The sequence below is a fragment of the Taudactylus pleione genome, unplaced genomic scaffold (genome assembly GCF_031769625.1).
Source record: "Taudactylus pleione unplaced genomic scaffold, aTauple2 ptg000040l, whole genome shotgun sequence".
NCBI classification, from domain to species: Eukaryota; Metazoa; Chordata; class Amphibia; order Anura; family Myobatrachidae; genus Taudactylus; species Taudactylus pleione.
The window spans coordinates 17,500,447-17,520,544 of NW_028284442.1; the positions used below are offsets into that span (position 1 = coordinate 17,500,447).

Genomic DNA, 20,098 nt, shown 5'->3' on the forward strand with positions numbered 1-20,098 from the left:
CTGCAGTGTATCAGGTACCCTATAGTTTGCCAGCAAACTTCTCAACTGATCGCCCTTTGCTTGGATTTACTCTTTGGACTATAAATGTGCTGTAATTAAGACATTTCCCCACCAAAGGAAACTTCCTGGATATTGATCCTGACAAGGGACCAGAATAATCCGCTAATTTAGCGTGTCTGCATCCCATATTTTAATCTTATTTATTATATTTCTCTATTTCTATATGTTTGTATGTCATACAGTTCCATGTTATTTGTTACATGTTGTGAGTCAGTGAGTTTTTATAACAGCTAGCATATTTATTAATAAACCTGTACTATATAATCACTGCTTCACTTATTCATTCAGTATCCATAGGAGGCGCTAGAGGTTTTTTCTTTTATAAATCACATCTATCAGGGAGGGTGAGCCCCTTTATTTCTGTCCTCTCAAAGCGATAACCTATAGGATCTGAAAATACTAGCGCTACCTTCACCCTTCCCTTTTCTCTTATATATATCTCATAAGCTCACCACTGAAGGTTTAGCAGCAGTATTATATTTATCTAGAATGGCATATAGCCGAGAAGAACGCTTTAAGCAATTGGAATTATTTGGTAAAAAGATAGACACCAAGAATCATGCAGACACAGTGGTGTCAGAGGAAACTTTTTGTGACCTTTATACAAATCTAGAGAAATTGGAAAGTAGAGAAATTAGACATTGGTGGGAGAGCACTACATTAACTAAATATATAGAAAGAGGTATGATCCCAAGAGGGTTAAGGATTATTAAAAAAGTGTCCTTTACATCTGGGAGTGAAGAGTTCTCTAAACAATGGAAGGAGACCCTAGATTCCTGTTCCTTCAGATTGATGAGACTGATAATTGAGGAAAGGGAACTCTCTATAAGAAATCTAGAACAGGAGATTCTTAATATCAGAAGAAAATTAAAACCAATAGAAAAACTACCAGATCTCAGGAACCTTGAAGAATTGACAAAGAACAAACTTAGAAAAATGGAGGAGGATATAATTGATCAGATATAAATGCTTAGAGACACTATGATTCTCCTTATTATTTTTGATGTTGTTCAGATGTTCGTTTATGCGTATGGACAATTTACGTATTGTCTTCCCTACATATTGGTACCCACAAGGGCAAGATAGTAGGTAGATTATTCCCTTTGAGTCACATGATATTTTGTGTTTAATTTTAAAAACTTTCTTTGTGGTATATGATATGTTGTTACATGTAGGTTTGGTGGTGAAGCTTTTAGTCTTTTTACATGCGCTGCATCTTCCACATTTATAGAATCCTGAGATGTTTTCCTGTAGCCATGTACTTCTCTCCTCTTTTTCTGTGTAGAGATGACTTCTAACTAGATTATTCCTTATAGTCGGTGCTCTTCTGTACACGATCCTAGGTGTTATTGGTAGAAATGGGCTGAGTTCTTCATCTGCTCTTAGTATGTGCCAATGTTTTCGGAGAGATTTCTCCAGAAGTTTACTTTGTCCAGTGAATTCAGTAATGAAAACTATGTTGTCTTCTCCAGATGCCTGTTTTTTCTCTTTATATTGTAATAAGGTCCTTCTATCTAGTTGGTGGACTTCCTTTCGATCTTTTTCTAAGTTGACGTTATCGTAGTCCTTATCCTCAAAATGCTGGATTAGCAATCTTGATTGTTTTTCCCAATCTTCCCTTTTAGAGTAATTCCTTCTCAGTCGTTTAAGTTGTCCTTTTGGGATATTGGTTATCCATTTTTGATGGTGATTGCTGTTTGCATTGAGATAACTATTGCAATCCACTGGTTTTGAGAAGGTTTTGGTTTCGATATTGTTGTTTTCAATAAAAATGGTAAGATCCAAAAAGTTGATCTCCGTTTTGCTGATTTCACTGGTGAACACTAGATTATCATGGTTCGGATTTATGGTGGAAATAAAGTTTTCTAGTAACAGTCTCTCTCCATCCCATATAATGATAATGTCATCGATGTACCGTGCCCACATGATGAGGTTTTCATGATAGATATTGTTCGTCCAGATTTTCTTTTTCCCATTGCGCCAAAAAGAGGTTCGCGTATGATGGCGCAAATACGGTCCCCATCGCTGTTCCCCTTTTTTGGATGTAAAATTTGTAATTGAACCAAAAGAAATTATGTGTCAGGATAAACCTTATCCCTTCCAGAATATATTTGATCTGTTGTGTGTTCAGGTCAGAGTCATCTTCCATAATTTTCTTCACATTTCTGCATCCTTTTTCGTGCTCTATGCATGTGTAGAGGGACTTAACACCACATGTGGCCAATATATAAGATTCTTGCCATTTGATGGTTTGTATAATTTCCAATACTTGTGTTGTATCTTTTAGATATCCACGTTGTAGTTTTACTAAGGGCTGCAGGAATTGATCTATATATTTTGATAGATTAGATGTCAATGAATTAATACCTGCTACTATTGGTCTTCCTGGAGGTTTTATTGGATCTTTGTGCAGTTTAGGCAAGTGGTAAAATACTGGTATTTTGGGACATCTTGGATATATATATTCAAATTATTTTTTTGTTAGAATGCCATTGTCCATCCCTTTTTTTCAGGATATCACATAGGTCCCTTGAGAAGGTGTCTGTAGGGTCTTTTTCTAGAAGTCCATAAGTACCTTCTTCCTCCAGTAATTTTTTCGCCTCTTCCAAATACATTCCTTTATCCATGATCACAATTCCTCCTCCTTTGTCCGCAGGTTTTAATACTATTTGATTGTTCTTTTTTAACCCTTGTAATGCTTTTCTCTCGGCAAGTGATAGATTATCTTTTTGTCCTTTTCTGTAGTTCTCAGGCATATTTCGGATATCTTCCTCCATTAACTTTTGAAATGTATTGACTAAATTCCCTTTTGTGTGCTGGGGGAGAAAGTTAGATTTTTCTTTCAAGTCTGTATGTTTAAAAGTATCTACCTTTATCTGATCTTCTACTTGATTTTCTCTTTTATTGAAAAACTTTTTGAGAGCGATCTTTCTTGTGAATTTCTGGAGGTCAATAAACGTATTCAATCTGTTGATTCGATTAGTGGGTGCAAATTTCAGTCCCTTTTTAAGTACATTGATCTCTGGGATAGATAGATGATGTTTGCTTAGGTTGAATATCCCCGGCGCATCATCATCTTTGTAGCTCTTTTCCTTTCTTTTTTTCCTGATATCTTTGAGTCTGACCTGATGTCCTCCTCGCTTCCCACGCTTTGTGACGTGGAATCTCTTTTTCTCCGGTCTCTTTTTCTGTTGGGCTGATCCTTCTGTGTCGTAGTCTGTGACAGCCGTGTTCTGTTTAGTGAGGTATTCTCGTGTGCCAGTTCTAAAAAAGCCTCTAAGAATTCTTCTGTTTCTTCATACTCCCTTACTTTATTTTCCTTGTCTCCACAATGTACTTCATTCAGGCAATTCATCAATGTTCTTACAGATGTATTGATTATCTCTCGTTGATCTTCTCTTCCACTATTAAAGCTATTGATAAGTGTCCTTCTATCTGGAAAGACTTCTCCTTTATTTTCTTTCTTATCCAACCATCTTTGTTTATGCATTCTGTGGTGATTCTCACCATAATCCACAGGTTCATCTCTTTTAAATCGGAATTCATTTGAAGGCCCATATTTGTAGCTATATGTTTAGGTATCTCTATTTCTTATACCTCGTGTATCTCTATTCTGTATACCTCCATATTTTCCTCTTTTGGAGTGGAGTCTATTTCTAGATATGGGTCCGATGTTTCTTTCCTGATATCCATCTTTATTCCATCTTTCATTAGGTCTTCTCTCATCTCTTTCTAATTCTTGTTTATTTTTCTTTCTTTCATTCCAATTCCGATAATCTCCTCTATAGTCTTCTTCATCTCGCAGAAATTTTCTTTTTTTCTGATCAATTATATCCTCCTCCATTTTTCTAAGTTTGTTCTTTGTCAATTCTTCAAGGTTCCTGAGATCTGGTAGTTTTTCTATTGGTTTTAATTTTCTTCTGATATTAAGAATCTCCTGTTCTAGATTTCTTATAGAGAGTTCCCTTTCCTCAATTATCAGTCTCATCAATCTGAAGGAACAGGAATCTAGGGTCTCCTTCCATTGTTTAGAGAACTCTTCACTCCCAGATGTAAAGGACACTTTTTTAATAATCCTTAACCCTCTTGGGATCATACCTCTTTCTATATATTTGGTTAATGTAGTGCTCTCCCACCAATGTCTAATTTCTCTACTTTCCAATTTCTCTAGATTTGTATAAAGGTCACAAAAAGTTTCCTCTGACACCACTGTGTCTGCATGATTCTTGGTGTCTATCTTTTTACCAAATAATTCCAATTGCTTAAAGCGTTCTTCTCGGCTATATGCCATTCTAGATAAATATAATACTGCTGCTAAACCTTCAGTGGTGAGCTTATGAGATATATATAAGAGAAAAGGGAAGGGTGAAGGTAGCGCTAGTATTTTCAGATCCTATAGGTTATCGCTTTGAGAGGACAGAAATAAGGGGCTCACCCTCCCTGAGAGATGTGATTTATAAAAGAAAAAACCTCTAGCGCCTCCTATGGATACTGAATGAATAAGTGAAGCAGTGATTATATAGTACAGGTTTATTAATAAATATGCTAGCTGTTATAAAAACTCACTGACTCACAATATGTAACAAATAACATGGAACTGTATGACATACAAACATATAGAAATAGAGAAATATAATAAATAAGATTAAAATATGGGATGCAGACACGCTAAATTAGCGGATTATTCTGGTCCCTTGTCAGGATCAATATCCAGGAAGTTTCCTTTGGTGGGGAAATGTCTTAATTACAGCACATTTATAGTCCAAAGAGTAAATCCAAGCAAAGGGCGATCAGTTGAGAAGTTTGCCGGCAAACTATAGGGTACCTGATACACTGCAGTGATAACGTCCAGGTCCCCCTCCACTGTCATCAACGCGTTTCACCTGTCATTAGGCTTCCTCAGGATGGTATGTGGGTCTCACTTCTGCCGCCTTATATACCTGCTTGGTCATCACTCTCCGCCCAGCCGTGCTACGTGTACTTCTGGTCGGTGGGCCGTCATATCCGGTTACCTCTTTGTACTCCTTTCCGTCTTGCCACTCGTTCTGCACTTCCGATCCATGCGGTCCAGGCTTCACCGTCACTTCCCGTTCAGTCAGGATGCGCCGATCACCTGGTTCTCCCGCGTGGTCGTCTCTGTGCGTTCCATCTAGTATCGTCACTTCCTGTTTGGGAGTTGCCAGGAACCGAGATGGCCACGTGTAGTTGTATGTTGTCCATCTCTTAAAGGGGTCCCTTATAACTTATTCATCACATTTGTTCCTATTAGTAATAGGATACAGTGGACTTCTATAATTGATCAAAATAAAAGCCATGATACTTCAAAATTATTTCCCAGTATAAGTGTTAGTCAAGAGACACTAAAATATATATTAAATGAATAAATAAAAATAAAATAAAAAGAAAATAAAAATATTGGTAATATTATCATTAAGATTCCCTCCTCTCCATGGAATTTTTATTTGCTTTACTGAATTCACTGGACAAAGTAAACTTCTGGAGAAATCTCTCCGAAAACATTGGCACATACTAAGAGCAGATGAAGAACTCAGCCCATTTCTACCAATAACACCTAGGATCGTGTACAGAAGAGCACCGACTATAAGGAATAATCTAGTTAGAAGTCATCTCTACACAGAAAAAGAGGAGAGAAGTACATGGCTACAGGAAAACATCTCAGGATTCTATAAATGTGGAAGATGCAGCGCATGTAAAAAGACTAAAAGCTTCACCACCAAACCTACATGTAACATCATATCATATACCACAAAGAAAGCTTTTAAAATTAAACACAAAATATCATGTGACTCAAAGGGAATCATCTACCTATTATCTTGCCCTTGTGGGTACCAATATGTAGGGAAGACAATACGTAAATTGTCCATACGCATAAATGAACATCTGAACAACATCAAAAATAATAAGGAGAATCATAGTGTCTCTAAGCATTTCCAGGAAAAGCACGATAGTGATCCCTCCAAATTGTTTTTTGTGGGTCTAAAGCAAATAAAAATTCCATGGAGAGGAGGGAATCTTAATGATATTCTACTAAAAGAGGAAACCAAGTTAATTTTTGAACTAGGTACATTACAGCCCAAGGGCCTTAACATTGATTTTGACTTGGCACCTTTCCTGAGAACCTGATGAACTTAGATCATTGATCTCTAAACTATCGGAGACATCTCCTTTATACCAAATTAAGAGCCCATCTGTTGTTATATATATGTCTGTGATGTCCGGTGTTATATGTAATCCTTTCTTCTTCTTCTTTTACGGTTACTTTTCATAGACTGAGCTATTGAAATACTTTAATTATTTTTTTATTTTTTTTTTGAGTCATCCACAGTGAAGGATCATCCTTCTGAGAAGGAATGTTGGAAACAAGTAAATACCCAACTTATGGGAAACCATGATTTTGCCACAAACATTTTTTTATAAGCATAATAGTGGAACCTCACTATGACATCCCTTAGAGGTTGGACTGTAGACGGTTTCCATTGCAAGGCCCTGCGGGCTCTTTCCAGTCGTAGGTGCTCATCTAATGCCTCTGGCAGTGGATGTTTAAAGAGACCACAAATATAAGCTAGGAGTATTTGTGGCTGCTCAATTTCTTTCACCTGTGTCATTTCGGTTGTCAGTATGTATATGATTATTCAATGTAGGGCATATCCTATGCTAAAGTGATGACCATTAGAGCGCTGGAGCAAATGGTGAGGCTAACTGCTATTATGTTCAATGGAGACTACCATCCCAAATCAACTAGCAATATTTTTCCTTTGTAGTAAGATGAGCCTTGTAACTGCAATTGGGTACTTTTAGCTTCATGTCGTCTTGTTATGTATATTGATCAAGTAATTTCAGAACAGTCCCCATGTCATTAAATCTATATGTGGCTGTAGACACTTTTGCGGTTTCCCTAGAGAGAGAACAAGGCTGTGCACCCTACGATAGGAATTTTATGTTCAGATGGAGATTTGTATTAATCTGTTTTGAATCAGAGATGTGCGGTTCAGTTTTGCTGAAAACCGAACACTTCCGGACTTTGGGGTTCTATGACAAATCAAGTACCGGCTCGGATCACTTTTTGGGGTTTTGAGTAGAACAGAGTCCCAGCTTTTGGATTGCATTTACATGTGTAATTTACATGATTTTAGTGTTTTTTTTTTTTCAAATTAATTTTAAAGAAACCCAAAAACAAATGGGTTTGTACAGAACCACTTTCACCGACATGCCCATAACATGTATCATCTCCCTTGCACCATCTGGGAATGGCCACTTCATTTCTCCCTCATGGCGCCTGATTTTACAACTACCTCTCTGTATGGGGACAATTGGGAAAAAAGCACAATAGCAAAAAATCATTCTACTACTGTATGTCAGACTTTGGCATTACGAACACCTCTGAATCTAACCCACTGTGCCCTTCAGCAAGGAACTTCACATAGGTGTGAATGTTACAGTGAATATTGCAAGTTTTCATAGCAATGAATAAAAATGTATCTATTCTGGGGTTCTTGCCTCCAATCAACACAAAGTATTCTGTAATGTCAAGATAAAACAAAAAAATAATAAAAACAAGCTTTTACTTAATTAAAACAAAAAAAAAAACAATAAATACATAAGCATTCACCCCCTTGTTGTATTAAATCATGCATTCTCACTTTATTTAGGGTCTAAAGCATTGTTTCAAAGAAACAAATGTAGAGAACATGCTGTCTTCTCCCAACAGACACCTCCTTCATGAGGGAAGACTCGCCCTGACTGGTCTGTATTGTAATTCGCAAAATACAGTAAATGACTGTGTAATATCTAAATCTCTACATTGATGTTCTATCTTTTTTTTTTTCCCAGAAAGTACATATCTACTTGATATATACCTGCTTCTATTCGACGACTTTCTGCTGATAACAAAAATTAAAAGGAACAAACGGGTAATTTATTTCAACATCAGTGTAAATAAACAAGCTCATTGTATTTTTTTCTTCCTATTTATACATGTTCATCCATTATAGGACTATTACTTTTAATGTTCTGGATACTCTTGTTTGTTTTTTTTCTCTAGAAAGGTTTCTTTTCTTTCTAAATCGTTTTTAAATATATATGTAGGATTTGATACCTGTGCAAAGCCAGATGCTGAACTTAGGGGGAAAACCCATCAAACTAGCGGTAGAAACGCAGGTGCAAAGTGTCATTAAAATGGGGATAAATTATTCTAGAAATAAATCCCCAATATTTGAAAACAAAACTAGAGGTATAGTTGTGGTATTTTTTTTTTTTTTTTTTTAGAGAATACTGAATTAATTTCTCTAAATGTTAAGAACAATGTCCACTTAGTTTGACTTCTAAAGAATTTCTCGCCTAAGAGCAAACCTAATGCTACAGATGTCATGTGCATGAAAATCTAATTTTGCAAATGACCGTAGTAAATTAAATTAGCAGTAAAGAAAAATATGGAATAAAGAAACCATTGTTTTCATAATCCAATTAATTTTTTAGTTTTGTCATTAAACCTGTTGTTGATGTTAGTTATAGATCTTTATTACTTTTAAATGTTCAAATGCAAAAAATATTTTTGAGAACAATTCTAATAAAAAGGACTTACTGGGGAGGATTCAATTATTAGCGCTGGGCGTCTAACTAATGGGCATCTATTGGAGCAATTCCAATGTTGCTCCAATCAGATGCCCAAAAGGACGGAGTTTAGACGTGAAAAGTGGCTAACGATATATAAAGCCTGGTTTAGGTGCCCAAAGTCCTAGTTTGGGTGTCTAAGAACTTTTCACCAGTGGCGGATTTTACATTGGGGCTGTGGCCACCCCCCCTAAAATCTCCACTTCAGTGAGCCAGTGCAGTCTGTGTCACTAGCTACACTGTGACTGGAGGCGACTTCCCATTGGAAGCGCCACCTACCTGTCTGCCAGTCACGCACAGGACAGCCAGCCCCAGGGTGCGGCTGCGATTAGCAGAGCGGCTTCCAGTGGAAGCCTCTGCTCTGCCTTTCGGGCAACCCTACATGGCTTCTCGGGGCTGTGAATGCAGCCCCCAGAAGCCGGTGTCATGTGCATTCGTGGCGCCACCGCCGCTTTGCGCATGAGCCATTCCCTGCACCTGCCAGATCTATTGCTCAGGTTTCTGGGACAGCTGGCCATGGCCAGACCAGCAGCAGCCCCCCTCAGGTAAGAGGGCAGGAGCCGCTGCTGCTTTTCAAACATTTTTTTCAAACCTTAAGAGGCTGCGAGAAAAAATGTCACTGCCACGGCTAATGGGCGTCTGGTCGGAGCAACAATTGAATTGCTCCGATAGACCCCCATTACTTAAGAAGCCCAAAAAACTTCCTCCCACTGTATCTTTAACTTTTGTAATGAAGGACATTTAAAGTTAAAATGCAGGGATGTTGAACCCAAAGCAAATTTGTTTATATTGTCTCAACCCAATAACTGTAATAAATATAAAAATAAGTTATGTTAAGAAATAAGTGTCACAATTAGGTACATAAAAAGTAGGGGTGATAAAATCTAAGCAATGTTTAAAATAAAGTTCAGTCTGGGTAAATAAACACTTTGGAAATTCTTTTACTGTGCAGAAATCTTCAAACGTAGACGTTAATTCAATGTACACATCATTGCACCCGGAGCTGCAGTCAGTAGTGAAAGACGGCGGTTACTGCAAAGTTCTAGATCAGCCTATACCACTTGACAGACTGAGCATAAAAAACATTGACCACTTCCATGTTACAGGTACGTTGGTAAATAATTATACATGGGTCATTACGAAACATACTTAGTACAGTAATAGCCTTTAATTATGGTGCTATGTATTACAAGGGTATTGATTGTTCAAAGGGATCCAAAAATCTTTATAATATTATTTAATTTAAAAAAGGATAGAAAGAAAAGTGAGATTACAGGCATCCACATTGACTTTGTTTAATATTTTAAGTTTGGCTTCTTTTTTTCTTTAAGTGCTTAAATCACTTACCCCAAGGGCAGTGGTGTAACTAGGGAATTTGGAGCCCAGGGCAAGTTAAAAAAAATAAATAAAAAAGGAGCCCACCCCCCCATGCCGCAAGGGGCGTGGTGACTGGAAAATGGGTGCATGGCAACAAGACACCACAGTTTCTCGTCACTCTGGGAACATTCCTTTCCATTTCATATGCACCTTAATGCCCCAAGTAGTAGTGCCCCTTATACAGTGCCCCCAGTAGTGCACCCTTATACAGTGCCCCCAGTAGTGGTCCCCCTATGCAGTGCCCCTTATACAGTACCCACAATAGTGCACCCTTATACAGTGCCCCCAGTAGTAGCCCCCCCTATGCAGTGCCCCCAGTAGTAGTCTCCCCTATGCATTGCCCCCAGTAGTAATCCCCCCCTATGCGGCTCCCCTTATACAGTGCCCCCAGTAATGGTCCCCCCTATGCAGTGCTCCCAGTAGTGCCCCTTATACAGTGCCCCTTATATAGTGCCCCCAGTAGTAATCCCTATGTAGTGGTCCCCCCTATGCAGTGCTCCCAATAGTGGTCCCTCCTATGCAGTGCCCCCAGTAGTAGTCCCACCCTATGCAGTGCTCCCATTAATGCCTCTTTATAAAGTGCCCCCGGTGGTGGTCAACCTTATACAAAGCTCCCAGTAGTGCCTCTCCCCCTATACAGTGCCCCTTACACAGTGCCCCAGTAGTAGTCCCCCCTATGCAGTGCTCCCAGTAGTGGTCCCCCCCTATGCTGTGCCCCTTATACAGTGCCCCAGTTGTAGTCCTCCCAGTAGTGGTCCCCCCAATGCAGTGCCCCTTATATAGTGCCCCCCAGTAGTGCCCCTTATGAATGCAGTGCCCACAGTAGTAGCCCCCCCCCAGCAGTGCCAAAGGCAAACACGTAAAAAACAAAATAAACCCCAAACACTTACCTGAATCCTGCTCCTGCGCCCGCCACTGTCCGCTCCTCCGTCCTCCCGGGCTGGCCCACTCTGCATTGTGGGAGAGATGTCATGACGTCCCTCCCATCACCCACTGCGGGAGCTGGAAGATGGGGCTACAGCCCTGTTCCGGCAGTGGGCGCAGCGCAGCAGTCAATGAGAGTCTGTCTGACTCTCATTGGCTGGCTGCCATAACAAACACTGCCACCGGGTAGTACGAGTGTACTAGCCGGTGGCTGTGTTTGTTACTGTGTAGTGCGGACTGCACTCCGTGCGGTCCGCACTACACTGACCACCCGTGTCTAGGACCGTGGTCGGCGGCGCCCCTGCTTGACCCCCCCCCCCAGTTACGCCACTGCCCAAGGGTTCACAATTGCCACCAACAAGTCATGTTTTCAGGCAAAATGGATTAACTCCCCTGTGTATCATTAAAGAAATCCTGAGAACATGACCAGTTGTTGGTACCTGAGGATTGGTGTTTTGAACATGTGGCTTACACAATAGTTCTGTGGCTGATAGGATTTAGAAATATTCATTCTTAATAAATAAAAAAAAATATCCATAATCAATATGATTAACAATAATTTGCAATTCTGTTTTAGTAAACAATGCTGGATTTTAGTGTCAAATAAATAATTACTTCTTTATGAAAAAATAACAATGTATATTTTAAAACCAATGTTCTATAAATTCAAGCATAACATTTTTTATGTGACTTACATCAATATTATTGCTATAGCATTTACAAAATTGTTATTGTAACAGGACAGCAACAAAATAATTTTTTAGATGCAACTCCTTTCCAATGCATCCTAAGTCAGTCCCTTAGGTTTCTCATAATAGGACAAGATGAACTCTTCCTAATAAAAATCACACCCCTTCCTCCTATCTCTAGCCTTTGTGTTCACACTTTTGGTCTACTTACCTTGTTAGTGGCAAACGCAGGCTTTCTAGAGGGGGGGTTCCAAATGCTTGATTTTATTGCGAGTGTGGCCAGTTCATGAAGAGGGCATAACTAGCACTTAAGTAGCTTTAATATGTGTCATACAAAGTGTATTGTGTGTTATAATGCCATTGTATACAAGAACAGTGATCACAGTAAGCCATTATATGCAGAAGTAGGGCCATGCTGCCTGAGCTGAATTTTTTTATTTCAGAGCAAGTCCGGGAGTCTGGGGGAGCAGCAGAAGAACCTAGAACTGCCCAGGATATATATGTACATATTGGTCTTGTTAAGCACTGGATGGTGTATTATTATATGGTATTAATAATTAGCCCTATCAATGGTCTATAGCAGTGCACTCCTAACTGTGCATGTTTTCCAGATCTCCTAGTTGGAGCACAGGTGTATTTATTACTGACTGACACATGTTAAAAGATCCAGAGGAGGTGCTAATTATTTAATTTGTGATACTGAGAAGAACATGCAGCACTAGTAACAATCTATTATATTACTATTTCTATTGTGGTCATGGTATGGGCCGGGGAGGGGGCTTTCCAGGCATCCGGAACCCCCCTCCCCTCCCCTCCTCCCCCCTGCGTTTGCCTATGAGTGGAGTTATTTTCCCTATCATGGTTGCAGATTGCGGTGGCGCTCATAAAGTTGCTAGCAATACTGTGCAAATTTGTTGTGGTATTGGAGGTATTGTTTTTTCTTTGTACTGTGACTGGAAGACCTTACTATGATCACTGTTGCTGTTCAGGTTGCCATTGTGGGATTAGAAGCTATACGTTGGGAATAATTTATTTTCTGCTTACAGGTGAGTGTTTGTCCTGATGCCTTGGTATACTGAGTATGTGTTTTGATACGTTAGTCATTAAGGAGATTGTTGCCTCATCCAAAGCTACCCCACAAATGGTGTTTCAAATGGTAACTTCCCGTGTTTAAACAAAAGCAGGATAAAGGAAACTCGAGGAATGCTGAAAGCATATTGAGGCCAAGCATGTGATTAACTTTCAATGGCAAATCATCATAAAAGATAAATCCAACCTCAGACATCTGGTCTACTTGGGAGTCTTGTTTGACACCAAGTCTATAAGATAGTGCATGCACTGATTTCATCTTAAAGGATTCAGGGCCTCATTCAGAGGCGGTCGGAGGATGCAAGCGGTCGCTCAGAAACTGGGCGGCCACTTGCATCCTGACCGCCCGCCTCTGTTGCGGTTGTTAGGCTGTGGGTTAACACCCACAGCTCTAACGACCGCTCGGGTGATGGTCGCGATGGTCAGAGACCATCGCGACCTACGACGAGACCCTAGGGTTGGGGCTCACTTGTCGTAAGCCCCGGAGAGCTTCTGGCTCTGTCTGAGCCGGAAGCTCTCCACTGACATCACTAGTGATGTCAGTGGGGCCTCCCCCAAACGGCAGGCGTTCCCATAGGAACGCCTCCGTTTGGGCTGCCACCCCCCAGTCCCGCCTTCCAAACGGGGCGAGCTGTCAATCAACATCGACAGCTCGCCCCCTTTGGAAAGAGACCCGCTACGACCAGCGCTGTCGGTCGTAGCGGGTCTCATGCATGCGCACGAGGGAGCCGGCTCCCTCGTGCGCATGCGCACTGGCAAAACTTCGAGGCGGCCGTGCGGTCGTAGATAGATCTGAATTAAAAATAAACAATTGGACGGTAACGACCACAAATGCTTCAGGCCAAGGTAGGAAAGCCAAATTCGACATGAAGTGGTTCAGATCTGACAGTCATCTTCAAAATAATTTCTGATCAACTAGATTGGCACAACCTGTACAATATCTTCAGAAACAAAATTAAAATATACCAACTTCGGATGATCAGGATATTTTAATAGGTTGTTCAATATTATGAACTAGAAAAATATATATATTTTTTTTTAACTTACAGAACGTGTAGTAATGTAAAAGACAAGTATAAAAAAACAGCCTGGACAATATTAAAAGCACTCTTCCTAAATATCTGGTTGCACACTTTTTGGCAACAATGACAGGCTCCAAATGATTCTTGTAGCCAACTAACAGCTTCTTGCACTTGTCTGTTGGCAGTTTCTCCCACTCCCATTGCAATTTGTTGAAGCTGTTGCAGGATTTATTTTCCCAGTGGCAGATTTCAACTCTCTCCAAAGATTTTCAATTGGATTGAGATCAGGACTCATTGATGTACGGTTTAAAAATTATCTTGTGCTTTTGGATGTCTTTTGGGTGTTTATCGTGCTGCAGTACCCATGATCTTAGATCCAAACCTAGTTCTCTTACAGTGGGTAGCACACTTCTTTCCAAAATGCCTTGCAAATCCTCTAATTTCATGATTCCTTCAGTATGATTAAAGCCCTGCAGTACCAGACACAACAAAGCAGCCCAACAACATTATAGATATTCTACCATGTTTATCCGTAGGTTGGGTGGTGGTCTTCTTAAATGCTTCTTTCCTCACCTAATAAAAATAAATTGCTGGTCTGCATTGCCAAACAGTCTGAACATTTGCCCCAAAGGATTGTGGTTTGTCTATTTACATTTTGGTAGAGATCAGTCTTTCCTTTTATATTTTTTTTTCGGCAGTGGGATCCTTCTTGGTATAGTGTGCTGCTTATGGCACAGGTTGAAGCCATCACTCTAGATTGTTCCAGGTCAGTCATCAGCTCTTTGGAGATTTTACGTGGTGTTTTTCCCAAGTTCGTTCCAACCTTCAAAGACTTCTCTCATCGACTTTCCTATTTCCCCATGTCCAGGGAGGTTCTTCACAGTCCCATAAGTAGTAAACTTCTTAATGACATTGCACACTGTTGAAACAGGGATGCTAAGGTCTTTGGACATGACCTTATACCCTTTAGAAGTCTGTGTTTGGTGATATTAACACTTCTGATGCTCTCAGACAGCTCTTTTGTCTTCAACATTGTGACAAAGTTATAGGGAATGAAAAGTGGCCTTTTTAAAACATTAAAGCCATTATTCATTGGTTAATTAAGGTATTGTGATCACTTACAATTTATCACAGACAACTCTAATTTATCACACTTGAGTCTAATCTAGCTTTTTTTTTTTTTTTTATTGATTTGAATTGCTCAAAAGGGTGCCAATAATTGTGTCATGGCAATCTTTCAATGTTTATAATTTTTCCTCCTATTGCATATTCAAATTGTTGTTTTATCCTTAGCTGTTCTGTGCCAAATATGAGTGTCTATAGCCTAAAGCGGTTTCATTAAATTCCTTTTTGTTCAGGAAAAATGGTACATACTGTACTTAAAATTCAAGGGTGCCAATAATATTGACCAGAACTGTATTTAATTTGCAAGCTCGTTAGCTGTCTTTTTGCCATTTTACCTACTGTTGCATGGGGATGATATGATGAGTACAGATAACTCAGCAGTGAGCTACCAAATAAAGGAGACACAGGCAGTTGTCCACTTCTCCAAGAGGCAGAACTAATTTATGTTTGGGCTGAGAATAATCTCGCTCATGGGTGGCCAATCCGCGACTCACTTGCGTTTCCCTTATGGCTCCCGGCTCGGCAGAACCCCACTGGTACTGAAAACACTGCTGAATCCTCTGATCACTGCAGAGGCCAGCGTTCCCAGTGAAGCAGTGCGCGGGTAACGTCATGACGTCACCCACGATGTGAGGAGCCCGCGCGCCTGCTGGATCCAGGAGGCAGCGGAAGTAGCAGCGATGGTGGGACTCGGGAGCCTTGATGGCGTGGATCGGTGCCAGCATGAAAACAGGTAAGTTCCTTCATGGGGGTGTGGGCGGGGAGGGGGAGCTACTACTGGGGCCACTACCATAGGGGCACGACTGCAGGGAGCATTGCAGAAGTGGCACAACTACAGGGGGCATTGCAGAAGGAGCACAGCTACTAGGGGCATTGCATAATGGGCACAGCTACACATAGCATACGGATTTCTGGTACCAGTGCAATAATATTGTATCTATACAGCTACATAGGGCATTGCATAAGGGCCACAAGTACTAGGGGCATTGCTTAATTGGCACAACTACAGTGGGCATTGCATAATGGGCACAACTACTGGGGCATTGCATAAGGGCCACAACTACAGGGGGCATTGCTTAATGGGCACAACTAAAGGGAGCATTGCATAATGGACACAGCTACAGGAGGCATTGCTTAATGGGCACAACTACAGGGAGCATTGCATAATGGACACAGCTACAGGAGGCATTGCATAAGGGCCACAATTACTGGAGGCACTGCTTTATGGGCACAACTACAGGGGGCACGGCTACAGGGGGGGACTTTTGAGATAACCCCTGGGAGGGGGTGGCTGGAGTGACACATGAAGGGCCGCTGCAATGGCACATGAATGTGGACTGGAATAGCAAGGGAGGGGGCTGGAGTGACACATGGAGGATCTGAAGTGTGTATTATGTGAATCTTTCTTTTTCAATGTATTTTAGGTGGTTCTTGATATCAAAGTGGATTTTATGTGGATGTGTTTTTTTAAATGTTTTTTTTATGGCTCTGGCTTGTTTCTGTGTATTTTATGTGAATGTGGCTTTTTCAATGTTTTCTATATTGCTCTGGCTTTTCTTTTCACTTCTACAGTGAAAAAATTATATTGGGAAGTTTAAATTGTGTATTTTCAATGTGCTGGGCTCGCCCCCAGTGTGACTAAAAACGGGGATGTGACAAGGTTATGCTCCTGCGAATGTCATGCCAAAGGCGTGCGCACAAAACTGGGGTGTGGCCTTGTGGCGCGTGCAGAGATCAGGCACACATGACATAATGACGTCACGCGCGCTTTGTTAGAATTAAAGCTTTTTTTTATTTTTATGTACCAGGCAGCCGCTGGCAAGCGATGGCAGCTGCACGGATCTTGACATCTAGGAACTTCCTAGATGGCAAGGTCCGGGCAGCCGCCATCGCTTGCCGGCGGCTGATTGCTAGGTACATAGAACAAATAAAGCACGTGACGTCATTACCTCATGTGCGCCTCATCTCTGCTGCTGCACTGAGGAGCCGCCGTGCCGCAGTCTGAAGTAGTCGGTAAGAATTTGTGGGCTGCGGGGGACTGGTGGCTGGATGGTTGGGGTCAGGGACTGGCGCGGGGGGGGGTCAGGGACTGGAGCAGGGGGCTGGATTCGGGGCCTGGAGCCCAGTATTACAGGCAGGCTAATGGCTGGGGAGACAGAAGTGGGATGGTGGGACTCAGGAGACAGGATGCGGATGCTGGGGAGACAAAAAGGGGGCTGCTTGAAGAAACAGAAGGGGGTGCTGGCTGATAAAACATGGGGGTTGGCTAGGGATACAGAAGGAGGGCTGGCTGTAGAGATGTTTTAAGTACAGAGTAATTATTCAGAAAATATGGGGTGGCGCCAGTCCATTACTTTGCCAGGGTCGCTCGGACCCCTAGATATACCCCTGCAAACAGCCACGAGTGAAGGCAGAGTACCACCAGTAGGTCATGTTTTTTTGGATTCCTTTAATCATGCACAGATGAGTTATTGTCCGCATGCGTATGCATCGCAGTGCGCAAACCAGTGTAAGAGATCGGGAAGCATTTGCTCGCTGCGCATATACCGCCCAGCAGAGTGAGTGACAGGAAAAGCAGTTTGCGGGCGGTGATGGGCTGGTCATTAAAAACGGGGGAGTGGAGATGCGAAACAGGCGTGCCTGAGCATCTTAAAGCACACACATCTATCGCATGTGCCACACCATATAGCTGCTGCATACGTACCTTAACGGAGGCTCTCTGTGCTGTTGGTTCTTATTGTCCGTGAAATGGGCATTCTGGTGTAATCTGTGTAGCTACCTTCCAAATGCCTGCAAAAGATCCATTTCATGGGAGTGATGTGAGCATGTCGCCAGGCTTCATTGCTATTATGAATCATGTGTATGCTGTAGGGGTACCAGTTTGCAGCCAGCATGGGCATGAAGGCTTACAGATACCTGCATTAGCATGAGGTAGTAAATCTCCATGCCGTGGCCATCCGCACAACTCAGAATCAGGGCCAGAATATCTTTAGTTCTATGGAAGTTGAATAACTCAAATGTGAATTCTCCTATTGCTTTATGTATGTTTTTTTATCAGGAGATTTATGGTATTCTTCTTAGAACAGTGTAATTAGCTATATGGCAGCAGAGGGCAGATTCTTGCTAATGTTTTTCTCTGTATTGTATCTTTTTAATGTTTCACCTTTATTTGTTGTCTCAGAATGGTTACTTTGCAGCTCTCATTTCATAATGCCAACTAAAAGATACAAATTCATGAATTTAAGACAACAGGCGGCCCTTTAACTTTCTCTGACACCGCTCAGTTCTTTCCTGCTTTGTTATCATAATTGTGTGTTATAGCTTGCAATGCCTGTTGAAATGTTATTACAGATCGGCGTTTCTTTTGTTGTTTAAATTTATTTTTTTAAGTTAATACTGAGAGAGGGTAATTTGCGGCTCTTTTGAATAATGTATCAGGTTGCTTATCACTGATTTAAGAGATTGATTTGGGCTTCAACCAGATTGATCAGTTCTGTTTTAAATAGTGAACTGGAAAAGCACATAGGGCCAAAACGAAGTGCCATTTTAAAATGCAGTAGCTATGTCGGTAGAATCGCACCAGGACGAGCAAATCGGAGCCTATTACATTTGGGCCATAGTGTCGAATTTCCTCTGAAGAAATTGCTAACACAATATGTAGAGAAACATGAAAGGCTAACTATACACATGAGAGTTGCAGACTTAGGCGCATTATCGTGGCTAATTGCATTCCCCTATTTTTAGTACGCTAAGTTTTCGCACCCTTCGCATACGAATTGTTTATCACGGCTATGCGCGCCTGTTTTTCGTACAATTCAATACCAAATGTCGAGAAGCAGCATTTGCGTGGAAATTCCCTGCTTTTACTAGCAATAAGTATAGGTAAAAATGAGGATATCTGCCTGTACTCCAAAAAAAGGCAAAGTGATATAGGATAACAGTATAGAAGTGTATTAGTGGCCCTAATAAAAAGTATTTGGGGTTCTTAAATTGTGTTCAATAGCTGTTTTATTTCTAGAACAGTCAAATAATGATAGCAAGCAAGTGTTTCTTAAGTTAAACACTGTTAAAAAACCTTCAAAATACACCCAACACCCACCTGCAATCTTCAAAACACAATGTTCCATTCATATAGACCTCCCCCCCCCCCCAATACCTGTCCCACATCAATTAACACATTGTCATGCACTTTCACCCAAAAAAGGACATGCCACTATTGGACAAATTAAGCTAGTATTTTTGCCTAGTGATTCTGAACTAAGGGGGCAATTCAGTCCCAGACGCAAAGCAGCGCACTTTCACTGCTATCAGGGGCAGGGTATGCAAATTCCACAATCGCAGGGCAAGGCTTAAAGATGCCCTCAATGTCTTAGAGAGCGACGGCAGAGTGAACGCCCGTCGGTCTAAAGATGACCCTTTTTCCTTTGGGGCACACGTCATCTCCTGGAAGTGTATGTAATATCAGTAACAGAGAGCCATTGGAGCTGCTCGTAGCCCTTGAGGTAGACCTAACCCTGCCGCAAGCACTGCAGGCTGAAACACAATCAGGTGACGTGTACAATGACGCCTCCATGCTAATTATGCACGGCCATTAAAACACCATTAGAACACACAGGTACGCCTGCGTTCACACATCCACACCCCCGTTTTCAGAGACCATCCTCACACCACCCTCAAACCGCACTATCACTCAAATTAGCTCAGTCTGTGTACTACCAGTGCATGATTCCCGATCGCAGTGACTGGCTCGCGCACTGCGACACATGCGTAGACTGGCGATTATAGGCCATAGTGTGCGTTCGTGGCTTAGCGTCCGGGTCTGAATCAGGCCCTAAGTCCTGACATTTTTACCTTGAAAAATTGATTTTCCCCAACTTTTCACCTGCTCAGGTGGTGAAAACTTTTTGTGACTTTATGCTTTGCAGAATTCACACCCGTGAAAACCACAGCCAATATGATAGCGTGATAAGTAGGACTTTGCACAATAAGCCATTTTTTTCATGGAAAAACTGCTTAGCGTGGCTAATTGAATCCCCCCTTTAATGCATAAGTGATAACCCACTTGCAGGATTACAGCTAAACTTTACAGATCAGTATATGGCTTGTGTGAATTTACAGATAAATTAACAGAACTTGTAAAACTTAGCAACTTTGTTTATATTCTATGGTAACAGACGTTTG

General features: G+C 41.2%; 2 protein-coding genes across 6 annotated transcripts in view; one reads left to right on the top strand and one right to left on the bottom strand.

Annotated features, from left to right (window-relative positions):
- PLEKHG7 (pleckstrin homology and RhoGEF domain containing G7) overlaps nucleotides 1-20,098 on the top strand; it is a 181,960-nt gene that overhangs the window by 144,935 nt on the left and 16,927 nt on the right. For all 5 annotated transcript variants that reach the window (XM_088454488.1, XM_088454495.1, XM_088454480.1 and 2 more), the window contains 3 exons: nucleotides 7,731-7,824; nucleotides 7,912-7,991; nucleotides 9,644-9,797. In XM_088454488.1, the coding sequence (XP_088310614.1) occupies nucleotides 7,731-7,824; nucleotides 7,912-7,991; nucleotides 9,644-9,797 (328 nt within the window). The remainder of the gene's footprint in view (nucleotides 1-7,730; nucleotides 7,825-7,911; nucleotides 7,992-9,643; nucleotides 9,798-20,098) is intronic.
- EEA1 (early endosome antigen 1) overlaps nucleotides 1-20,098 on the bottom strand; it is a 179,039-nt gene that overhangs the window by 7,152 nt on the left and 151,789 nt on the right. The window lies entirely within an intron of this gene.